Source organism: Pseudochaenichthys georgianus, chromosome 7, assembly GCF_902827115.2.
Source record: "Pseudochaenichthys georgianus chromosome 7, fPseGeo1.2, whole genome shotgun sequence".
Lineage (NCBI taxonomy): Eukaryota > Metazoa > Chordata > Actinopteri > Perciformes > Channichthyidae > Pseudochaenichthys > Pseudochaenichthys georgianus.
Window position 1 is genome coordinate 13,876,537 of NC_047509.1, and position 13,236 is coordinate 13,889,772.

At 39.7% G+C, this 13,236-nt stretch overlaps 1 protein-coding gene across 1 annotated transcript; it reads right to left on the reverse strand.

The window, feature by feature from the left end:
- Nucleotides 1–460: 460 nt before the first annotated feature.
- On the reverse strand, nucleotides 461–5,701 carry LOC117449276 (receptor-type tyrosine-protein phosphatase V-like). Its single transcript, XM_034086847.1, has 11 exons — nucleotides 5,628–5,701; nucleotides 5,041–5,102; nucleotides 4,706–4,805; nucleotides 4,525–4,615; nucleotides 4,349–4,425; nucleotides 4,088–4,222; nucleotides 2,549–2,671; nucleotides 2,257–2,417; nucleotides 1,642–1,777; nucleotides 1,147–1,208; nucleotides 461–1,017 (listed from the first exon to the last, which is right to left on the reverse strand). Exons 2-11 carry the CDS (start codon nucleotides 5,043–5,045, stop codon nucleotides 804–806), a joined length of 1,104 nt encoding a protein of 367 aa, XP_033942738.1. The 5' UTR covers nucleotides 5,046–5,102; nucleotides 5,628–5,701; the 3' UTR covers nucleotides 461–803.
- Nucleotides 5,702–13,236: the final 7,535 nt, after the last annotated feature.

Below are 13,236 nucleotides of genomic sequence, written 5' to 3' on the forward strand. Positions count from 1 at the left end.
ACAGTCTCGCCACTTGCCCTGCAGCTATTAGCACTTGCCACACGGTGGAGACGTAGAGGAAGGGAGAAGGATGTGACTTCTGCTGGACCCGCCTTCCTCACTCCTGTCCATCACAAACCCCAAAACGTACCCGAGGAGGGATCTATTGTATCATACATGTTTATTACCCGACAAATGAAAGACTCTTAAAAGAAAAAGAAGAGGGTTAGCCCTTTTATGTTCTATAATGCTCATAGCTCCTTCATGTACTGTAATGGTCTTCTAAGGAGAATGACAGTGCCTGTGTGTTTTTGAAACATGACCTTTTTAGTACAGCCACTATACCACCATGTGTCTGCCTTTTTAGCAAGTCCGCTATAAATTATGCACATGCATTCTTGAGTACTTATGTGTGATGTGAAATAATGCACAATGATTTCAAAAGAGGATATAAAAAGATATAAAAACAGTGCATTTTTCAGCTAGCTGTACACCCTGAGGATCTAACTGTGTGCATAGGGAGCAGCTTGATCATTGTGAATCATTCACAGAACAGGTTTGACCTGTCTGGCATGTTATGCCCTTAATATTGTCTTCTGGTCGCAAAAACAAAGTGCTGCGTCTGTGGTTTCTTTACCAGCATGAATTCGCATGTTGTCAGGCCGGTTTTCCACCTGCAGGGCTTGGCGTCACAAGCACAACAAGCTTTATTTCTGCAGTCTAATTCCTTCTGAGAAGCTGTATGAGGGCATGCATAGCGCTGTTTTTTTTGTTAACCCTTAGTCTTGTTTGTGTCTGTAGTATCGGCCGTACAGTTGGTGAGTTCAGAAGGCGTTTGATCCTTGATTAAACGATGAAGAAGAAGGCAGTAACCTCCTCAGTAGGTTCCCAGGGTTTAAGATCTGTTGCATTGCGGTCTGTGGTTGGTCTGATGGAGCTGTCTGTCGGTGATGGCGATGTCTTCTCCCACCGCTGCTCCCCCTTCCTGAGGAACTGTGTTGGTTAATATTTGAACTGGCTCCCTGAATTTGTGGCCTGCTGGGGAAGAAAATAACCATAATTAAAATGTCATCTTACATTACAATGACTAATTACATGCTGCCTGTGCTGAAATTTGATTTGGCTGGTGTGTTGGTGCTCATAGGGAGCTCATTTCTGTATTCTCACCGTGCTGAGCTCCCTCCACTGAGCCAGTGCAGCAGACACTGATGAACAAATATGTACTGCTCCTGAGTTCACACAGGAATGAACAGGTAATGAGACACTCGTGAGAACCAAACAGTAGAGCAAACTGTTAATGAGAATGGAGGGGGGGGGGGTTACCTTGGTTGGTGATTTGCTAATGGTTACACAAGCCAAAACATTGTTATGACAGAAAGTGGTCAAAATCTGATCAGCTAATTTTCAGACAGGTTTTTATATAAACTTGTATCATCTCTTAACACAGAGGGAACACATATTTATGTATAGAAGGCATGAAAAAGTGGATTTTGCATAATAGCTGACCTTTAACTATCTGCAAAATGTACAGAACTTTGTGATGGTTTGTTGCTGCTAATGCTTTGGTACTTTTATTTGGTAACATTTTGAACTTTGTTGCTGTTACTTTTACTTATTTTAACACTGCAGGTGAGTAAACCACTGGATCACGACTGCACCGACCTGATTTTGGACCATCCACATTCGATGTAGCCTTAGGTCCTCCACAGCAGCCCGGACATCAGGTTTGATGCCCCTCGCACACAGCTGCATCAGCCACAACAGCGTCACAAATGTCCCTGAACGCCCAACACCTGCACTGAAACACCATAATGCAGGATTTAACTTCATCATCATCTTAGATCCATCTGATTAACATGGTTGGTCAGTTATTAAATACAAATGACATGACTATTTTTGTAGTTTGTAATATTGGCATTTAATAGCAAGATTATCTGATCTGTATTATATTTACTCACTTTTGGTTTATTTTAAAAATAAATTGTTGACAATATTGCACTTTATACTGAAAAATGGACACGAAAAATTGAGATCCACAAACACTCTTTTCTCTTTAAACATCTCAAAATTGTTTCAATGCAAATGAAATACATTTTGCATATTCAGCATATTTTGTAATCCGATAACATAATCCACATTATATGTAATCCATTGCTGACAACCCTGGTTATTGATAAACCTCTGAAAGCTCTACATGGTAGACTGAACAGGGCACAGATTTTAAATAAGTCAGTAATAAGTTTCCTAACGAAGAGGGTGATGGGCTGGAGGTCTCACCTGCAGTGCACCACGGCCGGTCCCAGGCGTGGAATCGCTTCCATTTGCTGCCGCACATACTCAGTGAAGGCACAGAGAGAGGATGAGTCTTTAGGGATGCCCCGGTCCGGCCAGGCTGGGTAGTAGTAGTGTGTGATTAGCCTGTCAGTTGGACAATCTCTCTGAAACACAAACACTTTCCTTCAACCCAAACACAAAGGCTTCTCCTTCTTCTTTGATTGATCACAGTCCACAGCAGCACTTTAAAAGGTAAAAGGTACCAAAGGAGATGATGGATGTTTCTTTTGCTCACCTGTCTGAGCTTAATGGTGGTGACAAAATAATCTGGACCCTGTTTACGGATCACTGTAGTCACTTGGATCAGTCCATGATAAACTGTCCCTTGTTGCAGAGGCCAATACTTATCACACAGCACCTGCACACATAGAAATAAAGGTAATTTCAAACCACTAATTCAACAAGGTCCTTTTTAAAAGACTTGTAAGCTATTTACTGATAGTAGGTGTACGAAAGGAGTTATTTAGTATTGGAAACTCGCTTATTCACTTTCTTGCCCACAGTTAGGTGAGAAGACTGAAACCCCTCACATGTCTTTACGGGAAATATGGAGCTTTAAGAAGTTTAGCTATAAAGACTGTAAAGAGGGAAGAACAGCCAGCCTAGCTTTGTAAACAAGATTTAAAAAGCACAACCTACCAGCAACCTCAAAAGCTCACAAATGAAGTGTTTTGTATAGTTTAAATGACTTAAACTCTGGAAACAGGTTAGCTTCATCTTTATGCTAAGCCAACTACTTCCTCCGCTGTAGCTTCATATATTACTGCCTTCTTCCATATCCGTAACATTTCCAGACTCCGCCCATCCCTTTCACAATCCAGCACCGAAATCCTGGTTAATGCATTTGTCACATCCCGGATTGACCACTGTAATGCTATCCTCTCTGGCCTACCCACAAAACTACTCAACAGACTCCAAATCATTCAAAACTCGGCTGCCCGGATCATTACCTGTACCAAATCGTCTGACCACATCACCCCCATCCTCATCCAACTTCACTGGCTCCCTGTTCAGCACCGGATTGACTACAAAAACCTTCTGCTTACATACAAAGCCCTCAACAACCTCACCCCCACCTATCTCTCAAACCTCCTCCAGGAATACACCCCCTCCCGCTCCCTGCGCTCATCCTCTGCCGGACTCCTGACTGTCCCCACCTCCCGCCATGGCTTTTAGCTGCACCGCACCCAGGCTCTGGAACTCTCTGCCTCCACACATCAAACAGTCTGACTCCATCACGACATTCAAATCCCACCTGTTTAAACTGGCCTATACTCACTCTAAAACACATTCAACCTGCTATCACAGATCCCCCTCTCACTCCGTCACTCCACACTCTTGTCTTGCCTGTTTTATGCTTTTATGCTGCTGTATTTCCTTGTCGGTTCGATTAAATTGTGTTCCGTTTTTGTTTTAGCTGTTTTAACTTTTAAATGCACTGTAAGGCGACCTTGGGTGTCCTGAAAGGCGCCTCGAAATAAAACGTATTATTATTATTACCGTGGGCTATAGACAATTCCTTTAGAATAAGGAATATATATTTCATCTCAGGAGTCAGATGTTGCACACACCACACACTCACACTCACACTCACACTCACACACACACACACACACACACACACACACACACACACACACACACACACACACACACACACACACACACACACACACACACACACACACACACACACACACACACACACACACACACACACACACACACACACACACACACACACACACACAGAGAGAGAAAGGGTCTTTCTCACTATGTCCTTGTGTTTCAGAGCTGTCACCATAACGATTATCCTGACATTCTGCTCCCACACCATCCTCCAGAAGTCAGCCATGGTGTTATTCAAAGGACCCTGGGTGCAGATAAAGTCTCTTTCTGAACCTCCTCCCTGAAAACAGACACACATGCGTTAACAGATGCAGACAGATGTGAAGGCAGATTTACAGACAGACTCAGAGGTGGACAGCAGGAGGACAGAGTAATGAAATGACAGAGGAGGTGAATGGATTCTTACAGGGACAAAGTTTGCGTTGATGTAGTCAGTGTGTGGTTGGGAGTTTTGGACTGACAGCCTCACGCGACAGTGGTCATCTATAACCAGATGGAGAACAGAAAAAATAAGAAAACGTCTCACACACTGCAACAAATAGATGATGTAATCTGTTGTAGTGTGATAATGTAGTTACTTACATGGCAATATGTAGGGGTATCTGTTCTTTTCTCTGTTTGCCTCTAAGTCCCCTGCTGTAATGGGAAGTTCTTTGCCAACTAAATCTAGCTCCTTCAAAAAGTCAAGGACATCAGAACAAATGACAAATATAATAGCTTTACAAATCAGAAATCTGATGCAAGGTCATTTTTTTAAACTCACCTCAAACTCCTGTTTAAAGCCTTTGTTGTCATTGGCTGCATGTGCCTGGCATCGCAAACGAAACTCCTGCACAATTTGCGCTCTTGAGAAAGTTTGCACCCTGTGAAATATAATTGTCTGATATTTAACTATTTTAAGGGCATTTATAGACAATATGAAGTAACCGGCATAGAAAAAATAGACCTAATACAACTAATTGTAGAAATGTGGTCTGTTTTTTTAAAGACATCTTTAGTGATAAGCCTAACGGCTCAAAGACAAACTTGCATAATGTTTTGGTCTATTCATGGGAATCAGCCACAGACTCAAAGTTCCAACAAAAAATGGCGCCTTACCTCATGTCTTCTCTTGCTGTCAACCTCGTATTTTCATAGAAATGTAGCTGGACCTCCAGGTGCTGAAAGATGCCAGTGTGATTTCAGTGTTGATAGAAAAATACCAATTCAAGTAAAATGTTCTTTTAATTTGACATCAATAAATGTATTGGCAATTTATAAAGAAAATTGTAACTGAATAGCTCAGAACATTGTGTCAAACTCTTGTTTTCCCCTCCCCCTTTATGTTAAATATTTTCCTCCTGAGCAGAGTTATGTGAAAACAGAGGAACACACAGAGAAGCTGTATCACACATGTGAGGAAGTTAGTTGCCTTCAAAAATGTATTTGCATCCATGTATACCTCATGTAACTACACTTTCTTTATACTGGTTCAAAACAAAAAAGTTGTACATTGAATCTAATCTACAAACGTCTCCTCTTTTGTATAGTAGAAACGTTGGCATACTGTACCTGACGAGCACAACCCACATGGAACCCACACGGAACAATTAGTAAAACTGGCCCGACAAGATAGAAAACCTGCTCCAACGAGTCCTCAATACACAACACAGAGTCCAACTTCAGTATGAGGATTTCAGGATTACCTTTCCAAAGGGGCCGCTGATAAATGGTTTAAACCTGAAGAGAAACAGGACAGTAATACACTGCTCCAAGTCATCTTAAGGTTGTCTGGTTTTAATAATACTCAACCCTTTCCCTCTTTCTCCCTCAGGGCAGGGGAGGAGGAAGTGGGTGGAGAGAGAAACACTAAACCTCTGGGAGGGATGGCAGTACATGATGTTATTAGATACTCTTAGCACTAACAAAATGTAAAGTAACTCTAACTGACGCTCTGAGAATTAAACTCATGTTTATTCACACTTAAGGTGTTTACTAATACAGTGGACATTTGTGTCTTGTTTAACACATACAGCTGACAAAATTCATCAGTCTGTTGTCATACACAAAATGTGGTAAAATGGCACAAAGCTATAAATGAAATCTTTTTCATAGATTATTGTTCAATTGTGTCTTATTCTCTAGATTATCAGCACTTGATGATTGAAGAGAACACCTGCCTTGTCGATTAGTGAGTTCGTTGTGACACTACTTTGCAATGCTTTTTTGTATTTTAAAATCATTGTGGTTTTGTTTTCATTTTTAGAAGTCTAATTCCGTAGGAGCATGTCATCATTGACATTCAAATAGATTTGCAAAGATGTCAGATTTTACAAAACAAATATCTTTAAAAGGGAAATGTAGCATGCATGTCCCTCCTTGAGAGCTTTGAAAGGCGCCCATAAATAAAATGCTTTATTATTATTATGAATAAACAAATTCAGGCAGTGTCAAATCACAAAAACGACAGGTTTAATCATCTAAATGACAAGAAAATACTGTATTGTGTGATTAGTGTTAAATTGAGTGTTAACGTGTCTAATTCATGTATTATTTATTATTATATGATAATCCAAGGGCAAGTTGTCTAGCTTGTGACAGAGGTCAATCATTCTGAAAAATGTGTTACTATAGCAGCAGTATTATTGGTGTCTAATTTGTGAGATAAGGAAATTCCCCTATAGCCTGCTATATTTTTCACAAGACAGATATTCATATTCATATATATTCATACATGTTACTTGTTAGACGCTTTTATCCAAAGCGACTTACATACGCAATACTGTGGACAATCCCCACAGGGGCAATTTTGGGGTGAAGTGTCTTGCCCAGGGACACAACAACATGCTGACTGCAGTGGGGTTTGAACCTGCGCCACACACGTCCCTCATATTTGTACAATAAACCACAGTTGGAAATAATCTGCATAATGAGTACTTTTACTTTTGGTAGTTTAAGTACATTTTGATGCTAATGCATTTAAACTTTTCTTGAGAAACATTTTGAATGTTGGACTTTTACTAGTAACCAGGGGCGGTTCTAGGGGGGGCCAACACTGACTTTGGACCCCCCTGTGGCCCTCTTGAAAATAAAAAGTTTATGATTAAACGATTTCTTGGCTGACAGAATAGGCGGAACTCACGATATTTGTCATTCTAGTCGGACCCATTAGACCAGGGGTCTCCGCGTAATAGAGAGGCGAAGTCACGCCCATCTACTTCCAGCCCATGGGACCCCGGAAGCGAAAAATTTACATTGAATTCAATGGAGAGAGAAAACGTATCTTTTGATCCCGTTTGAATTGTGCCACGAACTACACATATGATGTTTGTCAATCTTAAACAATAAGTTCCATGTCAAAAAAGTCACATTTTGTCGTAAAACTGTTGAAATATAAGACTATGAAAAATACGCGACTACAAAGACTACAAATCCCATTCTGGCTCGCGTAAGTGATGTCACAGGCGATAATGCTCCAAGTGGTTGCGACTCGTAATTAAAGTGAAGAAGAAGAAGAAGAAGAAGAAGAAGAAGAAGAAGAAGAAGAAGAAGAAGAAGAAGAAGAAGAAGAAGATCTCATAACTGATTTATTCCCTTTATAAATAAGAGATTGCTAAAAATAAATTCACTTTTACAAGATGCCTGTGTGCTTTGTACCAGGTTGTAATCACATAAGTGATCATACCACTTGCTCATTCTATCGATTCCCGTCTGATGAAAGGACCAGGAGTCGTTGGATCAGACATATCAGGTAATACACATGTTGTGCATGGAACACAGTCAAGCTAGCTACATAGCTAGTAGCGAGCACGTTAGTTAGCATCACATTACTTAGCCTTGTCATTTGTATTAGCCTTAACATGAAATAAACCCAAATGTTAAACAGTAAGAGTAGTCATGATGGTAAGTATTTTGTGAAACATTTGAAGAGGAGCCTATCGCCCCCTCCACCAGGTGCTAAGGGGGCGGAAGGTAGGCTAACGTCACATTAGCATCTGCGATCTTTTCTACGTAATGCTATCTGCTCAAATGGTTAACATTGAACATTAAAAGATCAGGCAGTTCAGGGAGAGTCGAAGGAAGGCAGGCAGCTTTGCATGACATTTATTTATTTATTTATAGAAGGACCATGCATACAAAAACATTAATCTCAGCAAAGAGAAGAGATGCAATATGCCAGATTATAGCTAATAGCTCATTTCCATCTGTGGTCCATTCTTCTGGACGTGTTTCATTGTGATGATAGTGAGTCAATCTGTTTGTTGGAAAGACAGTAGTTGAGTGATTACTGATAGAACATTATTAAAAGAGATAATTATTCAAAGTGTTGTTACTTTAAAGTGTTGTTACTGACCTTTTTCTCTTTTATTTCCTTTCCCTCACCTGTAACTGCTGAGACCCTGAGGAACATGCACACTGGACTGACCTGCTCTGGCAACTTGATTTCCACTGTACGTAATAGTATTTGGTTATGGTATATTATTTATATACATCAAAGGCACAATGCACCCCCCAGAGACACACATGTATTGAGTGTGATATTTTGCATAGGTCATGTGAAATCATCTTTACATACTAGAAAACTGTAGGAGCGGCAACTTGTTTTGAAATTGAATTTTTAATATCCGATAATAAAGTTTATCTGTTTTCTTTATTCTTCTCTCTTCCCAGCTCCATCCATCACCATGCTCTGTTCCTGCAGGTCCTGCTTGCTAATCAATGCTCATATTTTTTTACACAATTACAAATAAAGTCAATGTATTGTATGACATGAAGTTGTGCTTCATTCGGAGTCAATAATAAATTCATTCTGCCTTCAACTGCACAATGATTGTGGACTGCACCGACATCCATGTAGCTGCCCCCCAGTAAGATGAACCAAGCAAAGAGGATCACCATCATGCCTAAGGACATCCAGCTGGCTTAAACTGACCTGAGACCAGCACACCCAAACACAACGGCTCTTTTAAGAGCCACCTACAGTTTCAAAGAGTTGCAATCCTACGTTATTATAATTATTAAACTGGTTCATGTATCACTTAGTTTACTGAACCGTGATGAATGAAAGAAATTAGTGAGGTAGTGGTTTACTGAAGTTACAAAGACATTAATATATGAGTAACAGGTCAGTGTAAACACAAGCTTCTGTCAATTATGAATCATTCAAACTATTTATATAAAAATATGTAATAAAGTTCTAAAACAAGTATTCGGTATATTCCTTGATAGCTTTTGGAGAAGGTTGTTTTTAAGTTTACTAAAATCTATCGTTTCAACAGTTTCACTTTATAAAAAGAGAACAGGTGAGTTCATTGAGTTTCTTATTCTGTCAGTAAATTATCCAAATGAAATGTTTATCATTATTTTATTCAACCCTAAACAAATTGATTGTACCTTTTTAATAATGACCTTACATGGTCGGCAAAGTTAAATTAACTTCAGAAAATCAAATCTGTTGAGAAAAAACTAATAAATGTTTAAAGATAGGAACTTGCCATCCCACTGAAGAACAGTCCGTAGAGATTTAAAGGCGTAGTTGTAGTTCAGTCCAACATTTAATTTGGATTCATTTCGCCAACAGGCAACTATTTTCATAAAGAATATATATATTTTTCAAAGTCAACTTTATTGTTGAGAGATCAAAAAGACATTTAAATAAAATTATACAATTTACAGATATGTATACAAATATATATATATCCTATATACACCATCATGTATAATGATGGTGTATGATGTAGAAGGGAGTGTGGTAGATAACAAGTAAATATAGAGTTACATACAGATCCATGTTACAGCAAAAGATGGAATAACTAAGAAGCACGCAGTATAATAATAATGACACCCCATCACACCTACGAAACACAACGCAGAGTCTGAGGGTGTTAAGAGTATGTTTATTTAAATGTCCTCCTCTCTACTGGCCAACACAGTTCTGCTGGGTGTAGAATTGTTCCAGGAGGAGGAGGAGATTTCCATGCCATGCAGGGTCTTTGGGGATGGGGATGATGATCGCCTCCTTCGTGGTCCACACAACAAAGTAGCAGAGACTCCGGTCTGTGATGTGCAGCTGCCCTTGGACCTGGTGCCAGTATGGGTGATATATGACCCACCCTCCTCACGGAGACAGAAGGATGGTAACTGGACTGCCTCCGCGCTGGTCATGTTCATGTCACCAAAATCCTTGAATCTACACACAGCAAATAAACTCAAATGACACAACGAGATGTAAAAGGAGATCACACATACAGTATAGACTATACTGTATAGTCGATATAAAACTGGCCGCTTCAATCTGAAGAGCAACTAAAACAAAACACGGGAGTGTACCTTGTTCTTGTGAACACTAATGTTATCCACAGCATACACAGAGACCACGAAGTTCTTAAGGAGAAAACTAGTTACTGAAACAAAACACGTTAGTGTACCTTGTTAGCTAATGTTAGCTAGCTGACATTAACGTTACACATTGCACTCATATTACTCACCGAAACCTTGTAAAGCCGGTCCCGCTGCTCTTACAGAACCGACTAACTCCCCTTTCGTGTATGTACAGCTCTCAACGTGTCCAGACTTGTAGTGATGTTCACCTCGTTTTATACTTTTATTCTCATTCTGAAAGAAACAGGTGAAATTTGCTAACGTGACGGCCATCTTTGTGATGGTGACGCGTATTGTGCGAGACCAGAGACCTGTAGTTCACTCAGCGGTTTCACACAAAAAATGTGTAACTTCACAGTTTTACGACACATTTTTATTTTTTTGACTTGCAAAATATTCTTTTAAATTGACAAACATCATATGTGTCATTCGTGGCACAATTCAAACGGGATCAAAAGATAACCTTTCTCTCTCCATTGACTTCAATGTATAATTTTACGCTTCCGGGGTCCCATGGAGGCTCCCGGAAAGGGAGGGACTTCGCCTCTCTATTTCCACTGGGACAGGGGGGACATGTCGAAATCCTGTTTCCCCCACTTTACAAATATGTTTAACGCAAGCAGCCTCTGTGAGCGAGTGAGACAGAGAGCGAGCGAGCGAGCTAGAGAGAGCACACCTTTATCTATTTAATATATTTGTAAAAAATAAAGTAAGAAATCATTCCAATGTGTACTATAAGACAGTAAAAAAAAAAACCCTGTGATCATATTCCAAAGATGTTTGGATTATTGAAAAAGTATACAGCTCCCTTTCATATGAGTGTTGAGAGCTGTATCCAGAAATTCATTTTGTGCTCAAAGTGCACCAGATTGATGCATTTAACTTCAAAATAAAAAATAAAAATCTTCCCGGGGGTGCATTCCCCTGGACCCCCCTAGAGGATGTGAGGTCCACCCCCCAAATAAAGCAGGTTAAAATAATTAAATTGCATACATTTTCTTTTAGTAAACACTGAAAACGGGGCCCACAGACCCAAACAGCACACAAAGGTTAAAGGTAAGCATATAATGATGTTAAAATGTGCTAAGTATAAGTATATACCGTATATACACTGCAAAAAAGAGGAGTAAAAGTAGATCACGACGTGTTTTATTTTTTGAAAGTAGCTCTCATCCTAAAAAAGGTTGGAGACCCCTGCATTAGAGCGTAGAAATTGTAATGTATCTGAAATAAATATGTGTAGTGAAACAAATACCAATAACTGTATTGCATTGTTTTCTTATGCGCAATTATTTCATACTGTCTTTGTCTTTTTTCGTCCTGCATTTATTGTGAGTTAGAAAATAACTGGCCCCAGCCTGGCCCCCCCACTCAAATTGGTCTAGATTCTAGAACCGCCACTGCTTGTAACAGAGTATTCCTCCACACTGGTACTTCTACTTTTACTCAAGTACAAGATCTGAGTAGCCTTCTTCCACCTCTGCTTGTTACAGAGTATTTTTACAATTTAGGATTGCTACTTTCACTTTCACTTTGGGGTAGGTAAGTTTGAGAAACCGGCTCGAGATACACTTTTTGTTATTCCATGGAACGCTCTTAACATCCCGATAGCAATGAATATCTTAAGTGCTTTGACAAAAAATACATAAAAAAACGTCATCTATGGAAGCCGTAGTACTGTAAAAAGTACAACCAATCATCTGAGCCGGCCCGGCTAAAATAACTGGATGGCCTACCTGCCTGTCAGCCTTCTATCTGTGCACAAACTTATCTCGTGCCCTCATTGGTCATGTGCGCATTCGTGTGTGTTGGAGGAGGGGCTCTGTAAGGAAGTGGCAGATTTTTTCCGGGTGTGTATTTTCAAATTCTAGTGCACTCGAGCTGGTTTCTCCAAAATTACCTACCCCACCTTTAAAGTGGACCTATTATGCTATATTGGAAACATATATTGTAGGGCCATATCTATACACAACATGTCTGAAGTTTTTTGCTTAAAATACCAAACAGATGACCCATTGTAGCCATGCCTCATACTGCTCATACCCCTCTTTTGCTTTGGGTCCTGAGCTTAAAAAAAAAAAAGAGATCCTGAGTTTAAAAAAAAAAAAGAGAAGGCGGAGCTAATGCCTGATCAGAATTCTACCGGAGATAAAGTTAAATTCTGCTGTGATAAAACCCCATCCTGTTCTAAACCACATCAAGGATTATTTCTGAAACAGTATGGAGCTCAAATGCGTTTTCTCTTGCGGGTTTATCACAAGGTGAGTTCCTTTTTTCATTTCCTGCTTTTTAAACACATACTCTACAGCAGTGGTTCTCAAATGGGGGTACGCGGACCCCTAGGGGTACGTTGGAGTACTGCAGGGGGTACGTGAGATTTATTTTATGATAATGAAAAAAATATATATATATTTTTTTAGGAAAAGTAACGAAGTTTAAGCAGCGTGGGTTTTATATTAACAGTTACACATATTTCAAAACACGAAGTATAATAACTGCAGTTGCCTCCCTGTCAGAATGACAGATCCTCAGTGAAGCACAAGCCCATGTTTCTCACAAAATTGTAAGTACAACTTATTAAAAAGATCAGATCAATGCACTAATGTCGTCTTAGTGTTATTGCATGATGCTAAAATTGGTTTGCCATGAATTTAGTGATGGATTGTAAACATTTGAAATTTAGCATTTAAGTGTTTCTCAGTTACAATGTTGTTGTTTTAATAAATCAGACACTGATGGTGCAGCGCTGTACTGTACCTCTTTATATAGGCATTTTGTCCCTAACAAATAGTGTTTGCGCTGATCAGGGGTTACTTGGCTGAATCTTTTTTTCAAAGGGGGTACATTATTGAAAAAAGTTTGAGAATCACTGCTCTACAGGTTAGCTCTGAGTGTTAGCGAGGCTTGCTAATGTAAACAAAGAGGAGATTACGT

Bases quoted from the DNA above. Each gene is read 5' to 3' on its own strand.
- LOC117449276 (XM_034086847.1), bottom strand. The intron at 4,223-4,348 runs GTAAGAATCCAT...GTCTGTTTTCAG, and splicing joins TCAACGCAAACTTTGTCCCT to GGAGGAGGTTCAGAAAGAGA. The intron at 1,209-1,641 runs GTCGGTGCAGTC...GTGTGAACTCAG, and splicing joins TGTGGATGGTCCAAAATCAG to GAGCAGTACATATTTGTTCA.